The sequence below is a fragment of the Lethenteron reissneri genome, chromosome 57 (genome assembly GCF_015708825.2).
Source record: "Lethenteron reissneri isolate LAM-NWPU_2019-01 chromosome 57, ASM1570882v1, whole genome shotgun sequence".
NCBI lineage: Eukaryota > Metazoa > Chordata > Hyperoartia > Petromyzontiformes > Petromyzontidae > Lethenteron > Lethenteron reissneri.
The window spans coordinates 9,997,154-10,014,451 of NC_083835.1; the positions used below are offsets into that span (position 1 = coordinate 9,997,154).

The window sequence follows — 17,298 nt, forward strand, 5'->3', positions numbered from 1 at the left end:
CTTCATCCACACACAGATGTCAGATGACATTAAAATCGCTGTCCAGCACTCGGTGGAGTGCTCAGGGCAGAGTCAATCAAGGCACTGTGGAGAAATGACATCCACATTCGAGAGGCCTTCGGTGGTGTGTGCAATGATGATAATGGACTACGTGCTAAATTGGACACCTTAGAGATGGTGTTCATGGCACATTTCTGGGACGTCGTGCTTGACCGGTTCCACGCGACAAGCATGCACCTACAGACAAGTGGCGTTGACTTCTCTGTAGCAGTGCAGCTTTTGTGTTCGTTGAGGGATTTTGTGGCGGAACAGCGAAACCAGTTTGAGGCTTTTGAAAGGGCAGCCTTAAATGTGACAGGTGTCTCTCAGTCATCTGAGCACGATCTTCAGCGAAAGAGGAAACGCAAAACATTTGCAGATGAGGGGAGGGAGAAGTTAAAAATAGAAACATTTTGTGTGGTCACTGATAAGCGAGTGGCATGCCTTGAACATCGCTTTGACGCTTACAAGCATTTGACCGGTCTCTTTGGATTTCTGTTGATGTCAGATCAGGTGTCTAACAGTGATGTCATAGTGGACAAGGTAAATGCACTCGCCGCTGCATATACATCACATCTGGACATGAACTTTGCCAATGAACTCATCCAATTCAAGTCTCTCATGTCTGAGGGTGAGAAGTGCCCAACTAAATTGCTTGAGACGTTGTAGGCACTTCATCTGCAGTCGGTGTTCCCCAATGTTTTCGTGGCACTTTGGATTTTTCTAACTTTGCCAGTAACAAACTGCCAGGGTGAGCGGATATTTCCCTTTTAGGCAGAATAAAAAATGAGCTGTGGAGTAGCGTGTTGCCAAACACATCTCAGCTCACTGTCACTCATGTCAACAGTCGGACCTTGTCAGACAGCGAGATTTTTACCATCTAGTGGATGATTTTGCGAGGAGGAAGGCAAGAAAGACACCAATATAGAAAAGCGGGGGGGGGGGGGGGGGGGGGCTCCAAAAGACATTTGGGGCCTCACGGGACCATGATCTGGCCCTGCTGGTACCAGCGGTGTCAAGATCGGCTTCTATGGAGGAGGCTCATGAAGGGCGCTACTGGACAGTTGAAGGCAGTTGCCTTCCACAAACAGCAGAGGGCAGAGGAGCGACGTTCACAACAACGAGCGGAGCGCCGTGTGGCTAAAGCATAGCAAGTTGGCACAGTAGGGGGCACAGGTGGTGCATCGGCCACTCATCTCAGTCAGTCAACCGGTGGCACCAATGTCTGTCCCGTGACCTCCTGTCGGCGAGCGTTCGACACTTCACGTGACCTTAACGTGCACATTCCCGGCACAAGCGCCGTGGTGACATCACCGCCACTTAGTGGCGGATGGCGGTCGTCGTTGTTGTGTGTGTGCGTGTGCGCGCGTGTCTGTGTGCGTGCGTGAGCGTGCCCGTGTGTGTGTGTGCGTCCAGGTACAGCGAGGAGCGTGGCTGGGAGCTGCTGTGGCTGGCGCTGGGCTCCTTCCCACCCAGCAACCTGCTGCTGCCCCACGTGCAGCGCTTCCTGCAGGCGCGGCGCCACCACCCCGTGGCCCTCGACTGCACGCACCGCCTGCACAAGACGCTGCGGTGAGCTCACCCCCCCAGACGCACGCGCGCGCCTCCTCCCCCCCCCAAACAGTGCCACAGTGGAGCAAGATGTTAACTACCTCGCCTGGTACGCAGGAGGTCGTGGGTTCAATCCCGACCATGATGCCTGCTGCTGTATATTTGGAGTTTTCGCGACCAGTATCATCCATAATAAAGGTTTTTTGGGTTGGACCTCGTATCTATCCAACCCAAACAACCTGTATTATGGTTATATATTTGGAGTTTGCGTGTCTCTTTCCCCGTGGTTGCGTGGATTTTTCTCCGGTTCCCCCGTTTTTTTTCCCTCTCCGTTTAGAATCAACGTCACGCATTTAGAGTATTTACTGGGCTTCTACTATACATTAGTAGCAAACAAAAGCTCCACCTCATGAGCCACTTCGTTGAGCTATCATTTGTGGCCAGGACGCTTCTGGAAAAGAGGGCCTTACCTGGTAACATAAAAAAGTTTAGTTTTTTGTTTAAATGCACGAGCGTGCCTGGCGGTGTACGGGTCACGTGTTTTCTGGCACTGCCCGTGCGTGTGGTGCTGTACGCTTTGTTGGATCAAACGCGTCCGTGCGGTAGCACGTGTGTGTGGTTCGTGTGTGGGGTGTTGTGGGGAGCGGTAGTGTAGCGGTTAGCGCGCTGCGCTACGAACCCGGCGACCCGAGTTTAATTCCCGCTCACGGCCAACACCAGTGCGGATTATCCGAACGGGTTTTGGGCCTCCCCTAGGTCAACTCGGTCACAAATGGGTACCTGCTGCGGTGTGTAAAACATCGCCACTGGAAAGACAAAGGCGGCCGGGCGTGATGCTGGCGTGATGTTGGCCACCGACCCCCTCGTGCGCCGTGCCGGCCTTCATAGGTGCTTGCAAACAGCACTTGCCCCTACAGTCTGTTAAGGCTATACGGGGGATCTTTGCCTTTTGTACGCGGTGCGGCATGCGTGTGGCACGTCCGGTGTGCGTGGTGTGTGCGGTGTGCGTGCACGGTGTGTATGTGGTGTGTGCGGTGCATGTGGTGTGTGGAGTATGTGGTGTGTGTATGTGGTGTGTGTGGTGTATGTAATGTATGTGGTGCATGTGGTGTGTGCGGTGTATGTGGAGTGTGTGTTGCGTGTGGTGGTGCGCGTTGCATACTGCCGTGTGGTGTGTGCGGTGTGTGTGGTGCGGTGTACGTGTGGTGTGTTGTGCGTGTGGTGTGTGCGGTGTATGCGGTGCGGTGTACGTGTGGTGTGTTGTGCGTGTGGTGTGTTGTGCGTGCGGTGTGTTGTGCGTGCGGTGTGTGTGGTGTGTGCGGTGTGTGGTGTGTTGTACGTGCGGTGTGTGCGGTGTGTGTGGTGCGATGTGCGTGTGATGTGTTGTGCGTGCGATGTGTTGTACGTGCGATGTGTGCGGTGTGTGTGGTGCGATGTGCGTGTGGTGTGTTGTACGTGCGGTGTGTGCAGTAACGGCTCGCGGAAGTCCCCACCGCACGTGGTGGAGGTGGAGGCGATCCAGCACAAGACCACGCAGATCTTCCACAAGGTCTACTTCCCTGACGACACGGACGAGGTGGACTTGCTCGCTCACTCACTCACACGCTCACTCATCCGCACGCTCGCTTACTCACTCGTTCACTTACTCAATTGCTCTCTCACCCACTCGCTCACTTGCTCACTCGCTCACTCACACGCTCACTCACCCACACGCTCGCTCACTCGCTCACTTACTCACTCGTACTGTCACCCACTTGCACGCTCACTCACTCGCTCACTCACACGCTCACTCACACACTCACTCACCCACACACTTGCACACTCACTCGCTCACACACGTGCGTGTGTGGATTCGTGCGTGCGTGGATTCATGCGTGTGTGTGCGTGCGCGTGTGTACGTGCGTCTGTGTGTGGGAGGGAGCGGTGGTGCAGTGGTTAGCGCTACGCTGCACTATGAACCTGGCAATCCGAGTTCAATTCCCGCTCACGGCCACCAACACCGGTGACGGTTTTCTGAACCGGTCCTGGGCCTACCCTAGGTCGACTCAGCCTCAAATGAGTACCTGGTGCGGTGTGTAAACATTGCCACTAGGGAGACAAAGGCGGTCGGGCGTGGTGCTGGCCACCCACCCCCTCGTGTACCGTTCCGGCCTTCATAGGTGCTCGCTAACAGCACTTGCCCCTACAGTCTGTTAAGGCTATATGGGGGATCTTTGTATGTGTGTGTGTGTGCAGGCGTTTGAGGTAGAGTCGTGTACGCGTGTGTGTGTGTCTGTATGTGTGTATGTGTGTATGTATGTGTGTGTGTATGTGTGTGTCTGTGTGTCTGTATGTGTGTGTGTATGTGTGTATGTGTGTGGGGAGCGGTAGTGTAGCGGTTAGCGCGCTGCGCTATGAACCTGGCGACCCGGGTTCGATTCCCGCTCACGGCTAACACCAGTGACGATTATCTGAACCGGTCCTGGGCCTCCCCTAGGTCGACTCAGCCTTAAATGAGTACCTGGTGCGGTGTGTAAACATCGCCACTAGGGAGACAAAGGCGGTCGGGCGTGGTGCTGGCCACCCACCCCCTCGTGTACCGTTCCGGCCTTCATAGGTGCTCGCTAACAGCACTTGCCCCTACAGTCTGTTCAGGCTATACGGGGGATCTTTATGTGTGTATGTATGTGTGTGTGTCTGTGTGTGTGTCTGTATGTGTGTGTGTATGTATGTGTGTATGTGTGTGTGTATGTGTGTGTGTGTCTGTGTGTGTGTTTGTGTGTGTATGTGTGTCTGTATGTATGTGTGTTTGTGTGTCTGTGTGTCTGTGTATGTCTGTGTGTATGTGTGTGTGTCTGTGTGTGTGTGTGTGTGCAGGCGTTTGAGGTAGAGTCGTGTACACGTGTGTGTATGTGTGTGTGTCTGTATGTGTGTGTGTGTATGTGTGTGTGTGTGCAGGCGTTTGAGGTAGAGTCGTGTACACGTGTGTGTATGTATGTGTGTGTGTCTGTGTGTGTGTCTGTATGTGTGTGTGTGTCTGTGTGTGTGTGTGCAGGCGTTTGAGGTAGAGTCGTGTACACGTGCCAAGGACTTCTGTGGGAGCATCGCAGCGCGTCTGCACCTCAAGAGCGCCGAGGGATTCAGCCTCTTCGTCAAGATCGCAGACAAGGTCCCCTACCACCACCACCACCACAGCAGGGGTCCCCCACCACCACCACCACCACCACAGGGGTCCCTCACCACCACCACCACCACCACAGGGGTCCCCCACCACCACCACAGGGGTCCCCTACCACCACCACAACAGTAGGGGTCCCCTACCACCACCACCACAGCAGGGGTCCCCCACCACCACCACAGGGGTCCCCTACCACCACCACCACCACAGCAGGGGTCCCCCACCACCACCACCACCACAGGGGTCCCCCACCACCACCACCACCACAGCAGGGGTCCCCTACCACCACCACCACCACCACAGGGGTCCCCCCACCACCACCACAGGGGTCCCCCACCACCACCACAGGGGTCCCCACCACCACCACAGGGGTCCCCCCACCACCACCACAGGGGTCCCCCACCACCACCACAGGGGTCCCCCACCACCACCACAGGGGTCCCCCACCACCACCACCACAGCAGCAGGGGTCCCCCACCACCACAGGGGTTCCCCACCACCACAGGGGTCCCCCACCACCACCACCACCACCACAGGGGTCCCCCACCACCACCACCACAGGGGTCCCCCACCACCACCACCACCACAGGGGTCCCCCAGCACCACCACAGGGGTCCCCCACCACCACCACAGGGGTCCCCCACCACCACCACCACCACCACCACAGGGGTCCCCTACCACCACCACCACAGGGGTCCCTCCCCACGGGGCTTCTTCTCTTCAGGGGCCCCTCTCTCTAGGAGCCCCTCTATGAGTATGGTAGGCGCATCTTACATGGGAAGCCAGTGGTCCGTAGGAAGATCAGCTCCACGGCAGGTCCCGCTGTCAAGGACATGGGCCCACAGCCGCACACCCTTAACCATATGCAGGGACTCCTCGACTTGTGAACGAGTTCGGTTCCACAGGTCTGTTCGTAAGTCGATTTGTTTGCGAGTCCAACTTTACTCCCCCGTGTTGAGTGTACACTCAACACGGGGGATGGCTTTAAACATTATATAATCTCCTCTAGATGCCACTGGTTCTTCACGCTCTGCAGACGTAGATGCCACCACCGCCATCTATTGCGCGGCGGTTGAACTTACAACTCTCGGTCTGAAGAGGCAGTTGGACATACGGACAGGGTTTGATCGTATCTCTGAAAGTTCGTAAGTCGAATGTACGTAATGAGAGGAGTCCGTGGAGTGCAGCCGATGTTCTTGCTTGGACCCGGCGTGCATCCATGATGTGGTGTGAATGCGCCGATGCCGGAACGGCGTGTTGGTGATTACAATCCCATGGGCTGCACAGAAGTCTAGCAGCCCCCGCCTACCGTTGTTATTGAGCTGAACTGGCTCGTGCCTTGAAATCACTCCAGACCAGGTGCCAGCATCATGACCAACTCAGGCATTGAAGTCACCCAACAAGATGACTCTATCCCGAGGGGCCACTTTAGCTGGCACCTGTTCCCAGGTGCCAGCTAAGTCAGGCAGTAAAGTCGTCCAACAGGATGACTCTATCCCTTAGCCAGCACCTGGGAACAGGAAGTTATAGATGACATCTGATTAGCCTTGCCTCCATCCCGTCACTGATTTTAATCTTCAGTATACAAAGACACACACACATGCACGCACACACACACATGCACGCACACACACGCACACACACGTACACACACGTACACACATGTACACACATGCACACACACATGCATGCACACACACGTACACACACACACATGCACGCACACACACATGCACGCACACACACATGCATGCACACACGCACACACGTACACACACACACACACATGCACGCACACGCACACATGCACGCACACACACATGCACGTACACACACGCACACACACGTACACACACGTACACACACGCACACACACACACACATGCACTCACCACACACACACGTATACACACACTCAAGCACTCAAGCACGCACCCATCTGGCAGTTCACCAGCATTGATTGGGGCGAGCCTTGCCCTGCTGGTGAGACACTCAATGTGGAAGCTCCTGCACACGAGCCGGCAGCGGCTGCGCGAGCCTCCATCCAGCAGTGGATGGACCATGGCTGCTGATGCTGATGATGGTGCTGCGTGTGTTGTCTCCGCACCGCAGGTGATCAGCGTGCCGGAGGGAGATTTCTTCTTCGACTTCGTCAGACACCTGACGGACTGGATCCGCAAGACACGGCCCAGCAAGGAGGGTGAGTGTGCACCATGACCCCACCCTGACCCCACGTCGACCTCACCCTGACCCCATCCTGACCCCACTCTGACCCTGCTCTGACCCCGCTCTGACACTACTCCGCGTGTGTGATGCGTGTGTGCTGCGTGTGTGGTGCGTGTGCGATGTGCGTGTGTGCTCCCTGGCAGGTGCGACGCCCTCCCTCTCCTATCAGATTTTCTTCATGAGGAAGCTCTGGACCAATGCCGTCCCCGGCAAAGACCACATGGCTGACTCCATCTTTCACTACCACCAGGTGAGCCTCTGCGTGTGTGCAGTGTGTATGTGATGCGTGTGTGTGCAGTGTGTGCAGTGTGTATGTAATGCGTGTGTGCAGTGTGTGCAGTGTGTATGTAATGCGTGAGTGCAGTGTGTGCAGTGTGTATGTGATGCGTGTGTGTGCAGTGTGTGCAGTGTGTATGTAATGCGCGTGTGTGCAGTGTGTGGAGTGTGTGTGTGTATGTAATGCGTGTGTGTTATGCAGTGGGTGTATGTGTGTAAAACTACGTGGCTGGGAGTCAGAGCCATTCCTTGTACACCATGGGGTGCAACAGGGATATCCTCTGGCTCCAACATTATTTAACATCTATTTCGACCACGTAGTTCGTGAAGACTTCAGTAGCTGTACCGGAGGAATTTCCATCTGGTACAGATACAATGGGAGGCTGATTGATGCCCGTGTGCAGTCAAGGGATGGCTCCCTATTGGTCAAACATGTTATGTATGCCGACGACCTGGTAATTGAAAGCTCACTCAGAGGAGGAGTTGGAGGCGCTGCTGCTGAAACTGGAGTGTGCCACTAAGAGGTGGGGCCTTACCATCATTCCCACTAAAACTAAGCACCTGCCTGGGTATTTTATACCATCGGACACTCCACCCCCACAACTCCGGTTTAACAGCAGAGGTCTCACTCCGAATCAGTCGAGCGGCATTATCTTTTCATCGGTTGCGTAACGCTGTGTGGAAGCTACCTGGTCTGTCACTCCGCACGAAGCTTCGGGTCTTCTCGGCCACGGTCATTCCCTCCCTTCTCTACGCTTGCGAAACGTGGACCCCCCTAATGGAACATCTTCGCCGGTTAGAAACATTTCGGCTGGCCTGCCTACGATCAATCCTGGGTTTAACCAGGCTGGATTGTGTGAGGAGCTCACAAATCTTCGAAAGATCTGGACAAAATCCCATCAGTGAGCACCTCCGGCAGGCAAGAATGCGTTGGCTGGGCCATGTAGCCTGCATGCCCAGCCACCGCATGCCCAAACAGCTTTTGTTCGGCCGGATCGAGGGGGCTAAACGGGCGCGGGACGGGCTAGAGAAGAGATGGAGTGACGTGGTACAGGAGGACGTGGAGCTGAGTGGACTTGCCGATAACTGGTACCAGCGGTGTCAAGATCGGCCTCTGTGGAGGAGGCTTGTGAAGGACGCTACTGGGCAGTTGGATGCAGTCGCCCTCCAACAACAACGGAGGGTGGAGAAGCGACGCTCACAACAACGAGCGGAGCGCCGGGTGGCTAAAGCACAGCAAGTTGGCACAGTAGGGGGCACAGGTGGTGCATCAGCCTGTCATCTCGGTCATCTCAGTCAGTTGACCCGTGGCACCTGGGTCTGCCCCGTGACCTCCTGCCAGCGGGCGTTCGACAATTCACGTTGCCTCAAGGTGCACATAGCCTGGCACAAGCGTCCTGGTGATGTCACCGCCAGTTAGTGGCGAATGGCGGTTGTTGTTGTGTGTGCGTGCATGAGGGGTGTTGTAGCGGTTAGCACGCTGTGCTACGAACCCCCGCTCACGACCAACACCACCAGTGACATTGATTTGAACCGGTACTGGGCCTCCCCTAGGTCGACTCAATGAGTACCTGGTGCGGTGTATGAACTGGGGAGACTAAGGCGGCCGGGCGTGGTGCTGGCCACCCACTCCGTCGTGTGCTGTGCCACCCTTCATAGGTGCTACTCACTAACAGCACTTGCCCCAACAGTCTGTTAAGGCTATTCGAGGGATCGCTGTCTTTGTGTGCGTGAGCACACACACACTCACACACTCACACACACACTCACACACTCACACACACACTCACACACTCACACACACACTCACACACACACTCACACACTCACACACACACACTCACTCACACACTCACACACACACTCACACACTCACACACTCACACACACACTCACACACACTCACACACTCACACACACACTCACACTCTCACACACACACTCACACACACACTCACACACTCACACACACACACTTACACACACACACTCACACACACACACTCACTCACACACTCACACACACACTCGCACACTCAACCCATGCCACCTGGGTCTCTACCGTGACCTCCTGGCACACGCACCGTGGTGACTTAGTGGCAAATATGTACATATACACATACACACACTTGGGTGTATGTGTATATGTGATGCACGCAGCACATACGAAGTACACACATCACACGCACGCAGCACACACGCAGTACACACAAACACACACACGCAGTACACACATCACACACACACCACACACACGCAGCACACACACAGCACGCACGCCACACACACGAAGTACACACATCACATGCACGCAGCACACACGCAGTACACACAAACACACACGCAGTACACACATCACACGCACACCACACGCACGCAGCACGCACGCAGCACGCACGCCACACACACGCAGTACACACATCACACGCACATCAGACGCACAGCACACACACATCACATGCACACACGTCACACGCACACACGCAGTACACACATCACACGCACATCAGACGCACAGCACACACACATCACACGCACACACGTCACACGCACACACGCAGTACGCACATCACACGCACATCAGACGCACAGCACACACACAACACACGTCACACGCACACACGCACGTCACACTTGTGCGTGTGTGTGTGTGCGTGCGCTCGCGCGTGCCCGGTCGCGGCTAGGAGCTGCCCAAGTACCTGCGCGGGTACCACAAGTGCTCGCGCGAGGAGGCGGCGCAGCTGGCGGCGTTGGTGTTCCGCGCGCGTTTCCACGACGACAAGACGCAGTACGCCAACCTGGTGAAGATGCTGCGCGAGCTGCTGCCCAGCGACCTCGTCAAGCAGCTGGCGCCCGACGAGTGGAAGCGAGTGAGGGAGGGGCGACACACGCGGGCACACGCACGCACGCACACACACACACGCACACACACGCACGCACGCGGGCACACGCACGCACGCGGGCACACACACGCAGGCACACATGCACACACACGCACGCACACGCACACACACGCACGCACACGGGCACACGCACGCACGCGGGCACACACACGCGGGCACACGCACACACACGCACGCACACGGGCACACGCACGTACACACGAGGGCACGCACACACACGCGGGCACACGCACACACACGCACACACACGCACGCACACGGGCACACGCACGTACACACGAGGGCACGCACACGCACACACACGCGGGCACACGCACGCACGCACACGCGGGCACACGCGGGCACACGGACGCACGCACGCACACGCACGCAGGCGCACGCACGTACACGCGGGCACACGCACGTACACGCGGGCACACGCACGCACACGCGGGCACACGCACACACGCATGCACGTACACGCGGGCACACATGCACACACACGCGCGTTAACACACGTGTATTGGTCGCCATGGTGGCTATGAGATGTTAACTACCTCGCCTGGTGTGCAGGAGGTTGTGGGTTTGATCCCGACCCTGACACCTGCTGCTGCTGCTGTATATTTGGAGTTTGCGTCTCTCTCTCTCTCTGTGGTTGCGTGGATTATTCCCTGGGTCCTCCAGTTTTACCTTCCACATTTATCATCAACGTCACCACGCGTTCAGAGTGTTTGGCTGGGACGCATTTCCACGTGAGAAGCCGCTTCGCTGAGCCATCATTAGTGATAGGTCGCTTCTGACAAAGAGCTGTACAGATCAGTGGGACTTACCTGGGAAGTAAAAATAGTTTTCGTTGAAAGTTTATGCGCGTGTGTTAACGTGTGTGCGTGACGAACCTGGTGACCCGAGTTCGATTCTCGCTCACGGCCAACACCATTTACAATTATCCGAGCTGTTCCTGGGCCTACCCTAGGTTGACTCAGCCTCAAATGAGTCGCTGGCGCGGTGTCTAAGCATCGCCACTGGGGAGACAAAGGCGGTCGGGCGCGGTGCTGACCACCCACCCCCTCGTGTGCCATGCCGGCCTTCATAGGCTGCTGCTCGCTAACAACACTTGCCCCTGCAGTGTGTTGAGGCTATACGGGAGATCTTTGTCTTTATCTGTGTGTGCCGTGGTGGTGCAAGGCCATCATCGCAGCCTACAACAAGCACGCGGGCAAGTCGCGGGACGAGGCCAAGCTCGCCTTCCTCAAGATCATCTACAAGTGGCCCACATTCGGGTCGGCATTCTTCGAGGTGAAGGTAAACAGACACCCCCCCTCCCCTCTCTCTCTCCCCCTCCCCTCCTATACCCCTCCTCCTCCCCTCTCCTCCCACCTCCCTTTCCTCCCCTCTCCCCCCTCCTCCCCTCTCCCCCCCTCTCCCCCCCTCCTCCCCTCTCCCCCCCTCTCCCCCCCTCCTCCCCTCTCCCCCCCTCCTCCCCTCTCCCCCCCTCTCCCCCCCTCCTCCCCTCTCCCCCCTCCTCCCCTCTCCCCCCCTCTCCCCCCTCCTCCCCTCTCCCCCCCTCCTCCCCTCTCCCCCCCTCCTCCCCTCTCCCCCCCTCCTCCCCTCTCTCCCCCTTCTCTCTCTCCCCCCCCTCTCCCCCCTCCTCCCCTCTCCCCCCCTCCTCCCCTCTCCCCCCTCCTCCCCTCTCTCCCCCTCCTCCCCTCTCCCCCCCTCCTCTCTCTCCCTCCTCCTCCCCCTCCTCCCCTCTCCCCCTCCTCTCCTTTCTCCCCCTCCTCCCTCCTCCCCCTCCTAGTCCCCCCCTCCTCCTCCAATGACGTTTCCGCGACCTGGGTGTCCATCTGGGTGATGACTCGTTGATGATCCAGCAGACGGTGGCGCCGTCGTCACGGTGGTGGTTAGCAGGAGGTGTTGGGGAGGTGGTGGTGAGGAGGAGGTGGTGAGGAGGAGGTGGTGAGGTGTTGGTTAGCAGGAGGTGTTGGGGAGGTGGTGGTGAGGAGGAGGTGGTGAGGAGGAGGTGGTGGTTGCCACGGTGACGCACGCTCTCTGTGTCCCCCAGCAAACGACGGAGCCCAACTACCCGGAGGTGCTGCTCATCGCCATCAACCGCAACGGGGTCGGCCTCATCCACCCTTCCAGCAAGGTGGGGGGGGGGGGGGGGTGCACGTGTGTGCTTGTCACGTGTGTGCTTGTCACGTGTGTGCTTGTGTGTGCGTACGTGCGTGTGTGTGTGAGTATTGGGGAGCGGTCGTGTCGTGGTTAACGCGCTGCGCTACGATCCCGGCATAGTTTGATTCCCGCTCACGGCCAAAATTGGTGACGATTATTTGAACTGGTCCTGGGTCTCCCCAAGGTCGACTTAGCCACAAATGAGTACCTGGTGCGGTGTGTAAACATCGCCACTGGAGAAACAAAGGCGGCCGGACGTGGTGCTGGCCACCCACCCATGTGCCGTGTCGGCCTTCATAGGTGCTCGTGAACAGCACTTGCCCCAACAGTCTGTTACGGCTACACGGGGGATCTTTGTCTTTGTGTCTTCGTGTTCGGCGCGTCCCGATGTCGGTGAGGGTGTTGCGACTCCGCTAGTCCCTGTCCGCACGCTCACCCGCGCTCACCCACGCTCACTCACGCTCACCCACGCTTACCCGCGCTCACCCGCGCTCACCCACGCTCACCCACGCTCACCCACGCTCACTCACGCTCACCCGCGCTCACCCACGCTCACCCACGCTCACTCACGCTCACCCGCGCTCACCCACGCTCATCCGTGCTCACTCACGCTCACCCGCGCTCACCCACGCTCACCCATGCTCACCCGCGCTCACCCACGCTTACTCACGCTCACCCACGCTCACCCGAGCTCACCCACGCTCACTCACGCTCACTCACGCTCACCCACGCTCACCCGAGCTCACCCGCGCTCACCCGCGCTCACCCGCGCTCACCCGAACGTGTGTCTGCGCAGGACATCCTGGCCACCCACCCCTTCACCAAGATCTCCAACTGGAGTAGTGGCAATACGTACTTCCACATGACCATCGGAAACCTGGTGCGCGGCAGCAAACTGCTGTGCGAGACTTCGCTGGTACGCACACACACATGCTCACACACACACACATGCTCACACACACTCACGCTCACACACACGCTCACACACACACACGCTCACACACACTCACGCTCACACACACACGCTCACACACACATGCTCACACACACACCCACGCTCACACACACACGCTCACACACACACGCTCACACACACACGCTCAATCACACACACGCTCACACACACGCTGACACACCCACACGCTCACACACACACGCTCACACACACGCTCACACAACAACAACAACCGCCATTCGCCACTAAGTGGCGGTGACGTCACCACGACGCTTGTGCCAGGCCATGTGCACCTTGAGGCCACGTGAAGTGTCGAACGCCCGCTGGCAGGTCACGGGGCAGACCCAGGTGCCACGGGTCGACTGACCGAGATGACCGAGATGACTGGCTGATGCACCACCTGTGCCCCCTACTGTGCCAACTTGCTGTGCTTTAGCCACCCGGCGCTCCGCTCGTTGTTGTGAGCGTCACTCCTCCGCCCTCCGTTGTTGTTGGAGGGTGACTGCCTCCAACTGCCCAGTAGCGTCCTTCACGAGCCTCCTCCACAGAGGCCGATCTTGACACCGCTGGTACCAGTCATCGGCCAGTCCACTCAGCTCCACGTTCTCCTGTACCACATCACTCCATCTCTTCTCTCGCCCGTGCCGCGCCCGTTTAGCCCCCTCGATCCGGCCGAACAAAAGCTGTTTAGGCATGCGGTGGCTGGGCATGCGGGCTACATGGCCCAGCCAACACAGCTTTGCCTGCCAGAGGAGCTCACCGATGGGACTTTGCCCAGATCTTTGAGCTCCTCACACAATCCAGCCTGGTTAAACCCAGGATGGATCGTAGGCAGGCCAGCCTAAATGTTTCCAACCGGCGACCGCCTCCAACTGCTCAGTAGCGTCCTTTGCAAGTCTCTCCCCTGTGCCACCACCACAGACACCCCTACAGATTACCTGCGATGCTGCTGCTGCTGGTGCAATGCGTGTGTGCGCGTGTGTGTGTGTGTGTGCGCGTCTCGGCAGGGCTATAAGATGGACGACCTCCTGACCTCCTACATCAGCCAGCTGATGTCCGTGATGAGCCGCCAGAGAACGGGGGGAGGACACGCGGCGGGCTCGGCCGGCAAGTGATTGAGGCGAGTCCCGGCACACGGCACCCGGCACACGGCACCCGGCACCCGGCACACTCTACACCACACCAGACACACGGCACCCTCTACACCGCACCAGACGCACTAACCCCCCCCCCCTCCCCCCGTGTGGTGCAGGGAGTGGGGGGCGCTGCTGCAGGTTGTGCGCTGGGTTGGCCACCGCTGTGCCTGGCAGTCGCACTACCGCGCTGCCGCCTGGGCAGGGCTCCCGCACGCGCCCAGCGGGCAGGCGGGCAGAGACGTGGGGGGCACCAGCAGAGACGCGGGGGGCACCAGCAGAGACGTGGGGGGCAGAGATACGGGGAGCAGAGACACGGGGACGGAGAGAGACCATGACATGCTCGCACAGAGATACGCAGACACACAAACATACAGACACACGGACATACACACGGACACACAAACATACAATCTCACCGACACACAAACAGGCGCACACATCGCAGACACACACACAGACGACAGATACACAGACGGACACGCAGACAAGCAAACGTACAGACTCACAGACAGGCACACAGACAGACTCTCAGACAGGGAAAGATACAGACACACAGACACACACACAGACACACACACAGACAAACACACAGAGAGATACACAGACAGACACACAGACACACACACAGACAGACACACAGACACACACACAGACAGACACACAGACACACACACAGACAGACACACAGACACACACACAGACACACACACAGACACACACACAGGTGCAGAGGTGGACCATTGCAGCAGAGGCAGCCACCTGGGAGATGAGTGGCTCAGAGTGACACCTCTTGAGGAAGACAGCTCCTCCAGCTACGACGAGCACATGTGATCCTACAGGGGACAGGGAGAGACCCTACAGGAGAGAGGGTGACCCTACAGGAGATGGGGGTGACCCTACAGGAGACAGCTGGATCCTATAGGAGATGGGGGTGACCCTACAGGTGACAGAGCAGGCTGAGAGACACGAACACATACACACACATTCACACGCACACACACAGACACACCATACACACACACACACCACACACACACACACCACCATACACACACACACACCACACACACACACACCACCACACACACCACACACACACACACCACCACACACCAACACACCACCACACACCAACACACACGCACATCACCATACACATGTTCACACACACACACCACCACACACCAACACACACACACGCCACCATACACACGTTCACACACACACCAACACACACACACCACCACACACCAACACACACACACCAACACACACACCACCAACACACACACCAACACACCACCACACACCAACACACACACCAACACACACACCACCACACACCAACACACACACACCACCACACACCAACACACACACCAACACACACACCACCACACACCAACACACACACCACCACAAACCAACACACACACGCCCACACACCAACACACACACACCAATACACACCAACACACACACCACCACACACCCACACACACCACCACCACACACCAACACACACACCAACACACACACACCACCACACACCAACACACACACCAACACACACACCAACACACACCACAAGTTACAGTGCTCACTGACGGTCCCTGCTTATGCCGCTGGTGTAAATTCCGAACACACACACTCACGCACTCACGCACACACACTCACGCACGCACACACACACACTCACGCACGCACGCACACACACACACTCACGCATACACACTCACGCACACACACGCACACACACTCACGCATACACACTCACGCATACACGTACACACTCACGCATACACACTCACGCACACACACTCACTCACGCACGCACACTCACGCACACACACACACTCACGCATACACACTCACGCATACACACTCACGCATACACGTACAGACACGCATACACACTCTCGCACACACACTCGCACACTCACTCACGCACGCACATACACTCACGGATACACACTCACGCACACTCACTCACGCACACACACTCACGCATACACACTCACGCACACTCACTCACTCACTCACGCACACTCACTCACTCACTCACGCACACTCACTCACACTCACGCACACTCACGCATACACACTCACGCACACTCACTCACGCACACTCACTCACGCACACACACACACTCACGCATACACACTCACGCATACACACTCACGCATACACGTACAGACACGCATACACACTCTCGCACACACACTCGCACACTCACTCACGCACGCACACACACTCACGGATACACACGCACACTCACTCACTCACGCACACACACTCACGCATACACACTCACGCACACTCACTCACGCACACTCACTCACTCACGCACACTCACTCACACTCACGCACACTCACGCATACACACTCACGCACACTCACTCACTCACTCACGCACACTCACTCACACTCACACACACTCACACACACTCACACACACTCACGCACAACAACAACCACCACTTGGTTACGTCACCGCCACCATGGCGCCTGTGCCAGGCCAGGTGCACTTTGAGGCCACGTGAAGTTTCCAAGAGTCGCTGGCAGGGAGGTCACGGGGACAGACCCAGCAGGCGCAGTGGCGGTGACTCGCTGAGATGACCGGCAGATGCAGCGCCCTTGCTGCACTTTATCCGCCAGGCGCTCCGCTCGTTGTTGTGAGCGTCGCTCCTCTGCCCTCCGTTGCTGCTTGAGGGCGACAGCCTCCAACTGCCCAGTAGCAGCGTCCTCCACGAGCCTCCTCCATCAGCACGCACGCACCCACACGTACCCACACGGACCCACACGTACCCACACGCACCCACACGTGTGATCGTCATTAGACACGCGTCTAATGACGCAGAGAGAGCACAGAGTTGACAGAGGAGAATTTGCGTGTCATCCTG

The 17,298-nt window shown here is 57.6% G+C and overlaps 3 protein-coding genes across 3 annotated transcripts in view; 2 read left to right on the top strand and 1 right to left on the bottom strand.

Moving 5' to 3' along the window:
- LOC133357238 (unconventional myosin-VIIa-like) overlaps window positions 1-708 on the top strand; it is a 21,940-nt gene extending 21,232 nt beyond the window's left edge. Inside the window, exon 8 of the mRNA XM_061575066.1 lies at window positions 548-708. Within this exon, the coding sequence (XP_061431050.1) occupies window positions 548-708 (161 nt within the window). The remainder of the gene's footprint in view (window positions 1-547) is intronic.
- A 359-nt stretch (window positions 709-1,067) lies between these two features.
- Window positions 1,068-17,298, bottom strand: part of LOC133357239 (dedicator of cytokinesis protein 11-like) — a 115,237-nt gene continuing 99,006 nt past the window's right edge. The window contains exon 31 of the mRNA XM_061575067.1: window positions 1,068-1,130. Coding sequence (XP_061431051.1) covers window positions 1,068-1,130 — 63 coding nt within the window. The remainder of the gene's footprint in view (window positions 1,131-17,298) is intronic.
- Window positions 1,355-14,379, top strand: LOC133357252 (unconventional myosin-VIIa-like). Its single transcript, XM_061575098.1, has 10 exons — window positions 1,355-1,611; window positions 3,061-3,166; window positions 4,625-4,738; window positions 6,860-6,947; window positions 7,117-7,223; window positions 9,934-10,119; window positions 11,317-11,433; window positions 12,194-12,277; window positions 13,100-13,219; window positions 14,266-14,379. The coding sequence occupies exons 1-10, from the start codon at window positions 1,370-1,372 to the stop codon at window positions 14,371-14,373; spliced, it is 1,272 nt and encodes a 423-aa protein (XP_061431082.1). The 5' UTR covers window positions 1,355-1,369; the 3' UTR covers window positions 14,374-14,379.